We start from the raw sequence: 6,826 nt of genomic DNA, 5'->3' as shown, positions 1-6,826 counted from the left end.
TCACCAGGTGATCATAGCGTAATGTAAAACAAAGTTTTAATTGTTGTTATAAATTATAATACAAAAGCATATTATTAAATCATTTTAGTTTGGAATGATGAATTGATTTTGCCATATTCTAAAATAACAATTGCAGTCTCTAATGTAAACCAAAGAGTGTGAGATAGTTGTATTAAGGCAGTATTGACATTTCAAAAGGCAACACGGAATTCATGTGTTGAAATAGTTACTACACATGTGGCCCGTATAGAGGTGTGAGTACTAAAGAACTCAAGAAATTATCACAGAACAAGCATGACTCAGAATACAGCCACCAAAGGATGAGAACGTGCTACTAATTTGGTGGGAGTGGATCAACATCTTCATCATGACTCGATTGATTTATTTGAGAAGAGTGTTGATTTTTTGAGATATCTAAGTAATGTAGAGCGTCCTTCTCATTTCAGCCACCTCTGTCGAGAGTTTTGTTTGAAGCTCTTGTTGAGTTTCTTGACGCTTTGTTGATGCCGCTCTTCTTGGATTTTGTAATTGATTCACGGATGATGCTAACTCATTTTTGTAAATCTTTTATTATTTTGCATAGTAGATGTTGCGGTTGAGTTATTGACATTTGAATTAGAGCATCCATAATAGGAAGATGCTTGAGGAACCAAGACCATAGACTTTTCTTTTCTTCTCTCCACCATGACTTTCAATATAAAGGGACTAATCATCTCTGGAGTAGGTCTGAGTTTGTTGATGCAGGATCTACAGAAATTGCATGTTGTTTCAAAGTCAACATCTTATCCTACATTGAAAACAAATGTTAATAATACAAATTTAGAAGATTAACAACTTGCATTAAAATGTCAGTTGGTACTTAGAAATGCTTACATTGATTGTCTTTGACTTGATATCTACAAAATGTTTCCATCATGTTTTTTAGTATGAGTATGCAAAAGCTCACGTGGAGTGGCTTTTTCGATCCAATTTAGATTCCTATAGCAATAAGAAATATTAAAATTTCTTAGCAACATGTAATACATGAATTTGCAAAATAAAATAAAAATAAACACATTTTCAATACATTTTAAAAATCTTATATTTATACTTTACAAGCTTCTTCCCATTCTCAACATTAGATATTGACCTCCTCGTATGGCATGATGGCCCAAATACTCGATACATATTTTTTAGAATTTATCTCTCTGTTTTCTTCAAATGTAGGTTTATCCAGAACTGAGCTTTCCAATGCTTAGTCGCTCCTCACTTAGATACTCCGGTTTTGTTGTTGCATCCATTGCATCTCTCAAAAATCACTATATACGCTGAGCTTTCAAAACCCCAAGCTTCCTTTACTTGTGCCTCGAATGAGGAATCCCAAATAAAGTGCTTTAACATAAGATAAAAATACTTGTCAATGCCAAAACAAGTAAAAATATAAAAACAAACAAATAAATAAATTTGAAATGATAGATAATACCCAAAAATTCTTCAAAATAAAAGTCTCTTATAGGTTGTGACAACATTTTCCATGTGTATCCTTCAAGTCAACTTTTTCCTTAAACTTTTTGTGATTATCCTTGCACATTTGCTAGATGGTTCTAACCTCACAATAGTCTAAGCAAAAATAAGCAATAAATTGTGCACATAACAAATAATATGATTGTGAAAGTGCGAATACTTACAATCCATCTCACAAGCGTGATACTGTAATCTCCCAACAATGGTTGGAAGCATCTTGTATGCTACCATAATTTGTTTGAGTATCACTATAGCTACAACATTTTTGATTGGGTTGTTGAGATTCTATACCATTCACTTGCTTTCCTCAACACTTGGAATATTGGTATCCCGAAAATGGTACACCTACTCAGTGTACGTTTGATCCTTCAATGTTTGAATGAGCATGAGAAGTGCGGCCTTCACTCCTTCCACCTCTTAATCTAGTCCTTTCTTTTCCTCTAGCCATATCTATAAAATTATAAAATATAATTAGTTGATAAGAAAAATAAGTTAACATATGTAAAATAATACATGATATAAATAAACTAAAACAATGTCTTTTATGAAAAAGAAATATCAAAAACTTAGCACTAACAATGCACAATAATCATAACTTCATTGCAAAATCAACTACTACAGTATATATAAGATGTATTGCATTTGTTCACCAATCTAACAAAAACTAATGATTACAAACCTCATTATCATCTGAATTGTATTCATCTTCATCATCTTCCGATCATCTTGGCTCATAACTGCTTCAATTTCATCTCCTAGTATATCATCATGGCTATTATCAACCTCCATGGAACCTCCATTTGAATCACTTAGAGGTCTGGCATATCATCTGATATTGTCAATGGAGTGCTCTTCGATTTCATCTTCTTGGAATGCCAAATTTGCTGAGTGGAGCATCAATAATTTGTCTTGGCTCAATTTTGCATACACCCATCAATTATCCTTGTCATGCTTTCATGTTTGGACAGATGTATAATATACTTGTGTAAAGCTTGTGTAGATAAAATGAAGGGTTCATCCTTGCTAAACCTTCTTTTGTGATTGATATCCACAAGATTGTAATCGTTATGTATCTTCATCCCAACATTTAGAGTTGGATCAAACCAATCACACTTGAACAACGTAGTCCTTTTTATTGGGAGTGCAGGATACTCTAATTGTATAATCTCCCTCAAAAGACCATAATAATCATATGATGTTGCATGTAATTGGAACCCTTTACACAAACTCCACTTTTGTGTCATTCTTCTCGCACTCATGCTCGAGTTGTGTGAAATTTACACCCTTTGATGAAATATAATGGATAAGTCATCACAACTTTTAAAGGCCCAGTTGCGGGATCCTTCATCATTTGATTGGTCACATTCTTATTAGGATCCCATGCCTACATAATAAGATGCACTATTAATATTAATAGACAAGAAATCAATATAATAAGATTGATAAATAAGATATAAAGGTTAAGACTTACGTAAATCTTAAACCAGTTAGCAAATTCATTTTCCAATTTACCATCAACTTGTGCATCAGTTATATTAGGTGTATTTCCCACCACCTCTTCCACAAATATCCTTCAAAGGTGAAACTATTTGTGTTAAAAAAAGAAACTAAAAGTTTTCTTTTTAATTAAATTGAAGTAGAGAAGCATACTTGACATATTGTTGAACCTCATCACAATTTAGTAAGACATAAGTTTGAGCTTGATGGTATTCTTTATCAGTCAAACGCCTTGATTTTGCTTGCCCATATGGTTGACCAGGAAAATTAAATATTGATAAAAGACCTTCAGATGTTTCAACCTCTCCTCCATCATCATTACGAGGTATTTTTCTTAACTTTGTGTTCACATGAGGCTCAAAGTGATATGAACAAAAAGTTGATGCTTCTTCAACTAAGTACGCATTACAAATTGAACCTTCAACCTTGGCTTTGTTAGTTACTTTCTTCTTTAAATGACGCAAGAACCTAAATTATAAATAAGAATAGTTATATCAAATTAAAAAAAATTAGACATTATACAAAATCATATAGGCTGAATTTATATTAAAGTTTACCTCTCAAATGGGTACATCCAACGATATTGCACTGGCCCTGCTATCTTTGCTTCATATGGTAAGTGGATTGGAAAATGTTCCATTGAGTCAAAGAAACCCGGAGGGAATATACGCTCCAACTTGCACAATATTACAGGAATTTCTTTGATAAGCCTATTCATGTCTTCCACTCTAATCGTCGAACAAGTAAGATCTTTGAAAAATAAGCTTAGCTCTATCAAAGCTTTCCATACCGACAATGGTAATAATTCACGAAAGGCTATAGGGATTAACCTTTGCATGAATACATGGCAATCATGGCTTTTCATTCGATACATTTTATACTTGCACATATCAACACACCTTGCCATATTTGAAACATACCCATCCGGAAATCGAAGTTGACTTACCCATTCACAAACAACTTTTTTTTCTTCCTTACTTAAGCTATAGCAAGCTTTTGGATATTTCCCAGTCGCTTCATTTTTCTCCAATTCTTTACGCTTGCAATATATTTTCACATCCTCTCTTGCTTTTGCATTATCTTTGGTTTTGCCTTCCACATCCATCACTGTGTCAAACACATTTTCAAAAACATTTTTTTCAATATGCATGACATCAAGATTATGGCGGATGAGATTAGTACTCCAATAAGGCAAATCCCAAAATATGCTACGCTTGTGCCATCCACTTGACTTACAAATAGGAGCATTCCATTGTTCAGCACCAACTTCTGTTATTTTCTTCAACTTTAAGTTTTCGATTTGTTTCAAAATTTGATGCCCAGAAAAAATAGATGGAGGTGGTGACTCTTCAATCTTGTTCTTTAGGAAATCATTTTCTGTTTCTTCTGAAAGGATGATGTGTTGGTAGGAATTGCCGATGACAATCAAACCATGAAACTTTACCACCATTAACAAGGCTAAAAGACTTTGATTTATCCATACAATATGGACAAGCTTTTTTGCCTGCTGTACTCCATCCTGATAACATTGCAAAAGCTGGGAAGTCACTAATGGTCCACATGAGTGCAGCTCTCATCTGAAAATTTTGTTTCTTGGACACATCATATGTTTGTACTCCAACATTCCACAAATGTTTTAACTCTGCAATTAATGGTTGCAAGTACACATCTAACTTCTGCTTTGGGTTTTTGGGGCCAGGTACAATAACAGTTAAAAACATATAAGGGTCCTTCATACACATCCACGGCGGTAAATTGTATGGTGTGATAATAACAGGCCAACAAGAATATTGCTTGCTTGATTGTCCAAATGGTTGAAACCCATCTGTAGACAACCCAAGTCTTACATTTCGAGCCTCTGATGCGAAAAGAGGATGTATGAGATCAAATTGCTTCCATGCTTCAGCCTCAGAAGGATGGCAAATCACGCCATCTTTTTTATCATGCTCTTTGTGCCACCTCATATCCTTCGCCGTCACCTTTGAAGCATACAATCTTTGTAGCCTAGGTATCAGAGGAAAATAATACATCTTTTGATTCAGTGAATAATCTTTGTGATTCCTTATGCCTCTCTTCCCGCTTTTATATCGAGGATGATCACAAACCTTGCAACTTCTTCTGCCACTATGCTCACACCAATATAACATACATCCATTTATGCAACAATGGATTTTCTCGCATAGAAGACCCAAGCCAGCAATAAAATTCTTTGTATTATAGAAGGTATCAACCAACTTATTATTAGTTGGTAATGCCTCTTTTATAAATTGCAATATAGCATCATAACACCTCTCTGACATTTGAAACTCAGATTTTATTGTTAATAATCTGGCAACGGCAGATAATTGAGTGTGAGCTACACATCCAGGCCATAAAGGTTCTTCTGCTGTATCAAGCATGTCATACAATTTTTGAGTTGTAAGGTTTGGCATTTCCTCTTTACTTGCATCATAATATGGATCAAAGTTAGGACCAATTGCATCAATAATCATGTCCATGTATGAGCTTGATCCTTCCACATCTTGCGATCTCAAAGAATTACACTGAGTTTCACTACAATTTGCATATACCATAGGTTCCCAATGACATACCCATTGACGATAATCTTGAGTAAACCCATTCCTCAAAAGGTGCAACTTCACATTATCAACCACTTCATACCTTCGATTTTGACACTTACAACATGGGCATCTTATTTTATCACCATCCATAAATCTCGGTTGGTCACAAGCATATTGGATGAATGACTCTACCCCAACCACAAATTCAGGGTTAATGAATCTATGTCCGTGTGTAAGTCTATTATACATCCACTCTCGATTAGTTCCCATTTATATTCTGATAACATAAAACAATATGATTTTTAAAATTAACACATGTTTATAGATTAAAAATAAACTTAAAACACATACACCATATATGCTCACATGAATACTTTTTAAAAAATATATATTTAGAGTTAAATTAAATTGCAAATTCAAAATAAGGCTACAAATAAATTGATATAGATTAGGTGAACATGAGATACTTTATGGTTGACAAATATAAACAATGCTTAAAAGTTTTTTTAATACATTGTTCCTTTATTCTTAATTCATGCATATTTCTATATCATGCATAACACATGTGATTATTTTCTTTGTTTGTGTGAACACATTGCTATATACATACAAAAATTTCACCATATATATATATATATATAAATGGGATAGAAGACGTAGATGATCTGACCTCTCGGACGCGTGTACTCACGAATTGAGTTTGTAGCAAAGGAATAACCACAAATTTCGCCGGCAAGTTTGTAGCCGGGAAAGAATTGCCTGCTTCCAAATATAAACAGCTACTTAAATCCCTAGAAAGCACACATTCAACAGTGGTCAGCCCTTAAACCGAGAAATACCACCAAACAATAAAAAATCCAGTAAACATTTCACTCAACAAAAACATGAGCTATTCAGGAAGTGTATCTAATTAAAATCCAGTAAAGCTTGACTTAATGAAAACATGAGCTAGGGACGATAACCATCATGTTTATCCATTTAAAAGTGATTAGTGGTCTATCACATTTATTTAACAGAAAAAAAAGCTGTGTAATCAGACGTGTTTATCCATTTAAAAAAACAAAAAAATTATCAAACTATGGTGACTCTATAGTGGACCATGTGTCAAGTATCTTCTATCAACTCTATTGTTGTAGGATTTCATGTTGGTGTAAAAGAATTTATGCATTAAAGCTATAGTCGATAATTTTTTCTGATAACCAACCGAGAAACATACTATCAAAAAATTATCTATCTGTCCACATACATATTAACTCCTTTTCATT

At 33.7% G+C, this 6,826-nt stretch overlaps 1 protein-coding gene across 1 annotated transcript; it reads right to left on the bottom strand.

Moving 5' to 3' along the window:
- Positions 1-709: 709 nt before the first annotated feature.
- On the bottom strand, positions 710-5,639 carry LOC120263171. Its single transcript, XM_039271060.1, has 5 exons — positions 3,558-5,639; positions 3,154-3,468; positions 2,975-3,074; positions 2,822-2,887; positions 710-787 (listed from the first exon to the last, which is right to left on the bottom strand). Exons 1-5 carry the CDS (start codon positions 4,448-4,450, stop codon positions 710-712), a joined length of 1,452 nt encoding a protein of 483 aa, XP_039126994.1. The 5' UTR covers positions 4,451-5,639.
- Between the last annotated feature and the right edge of the window lie 1,187 nt (positions 5,640-6,826).

Source organism: Dioscorea cayenensis, chromosome 6 (assembly GCF_009730915.1).
Source record: "Dioscorea cayenensis subsp. rotundata cultivar TDr96_F1 chromosome 6, TDr96_F1_v2_PseudoChromosome.rev07_lg8_w22 25.fasta, whole genome shotgun sequence".
Lineage (NCBI taxonomy): Eukaryota > Viridiplantae > Streptophyta > Magnoliopsida > Dioscoreales > Dioscoreaceae > Dioscorea > Dioscorea cayenensis.
Note: the sequence above shows the minus strand (reverse complement) of the source record. Positions and strands in the feature narration are given on the sequence as shown.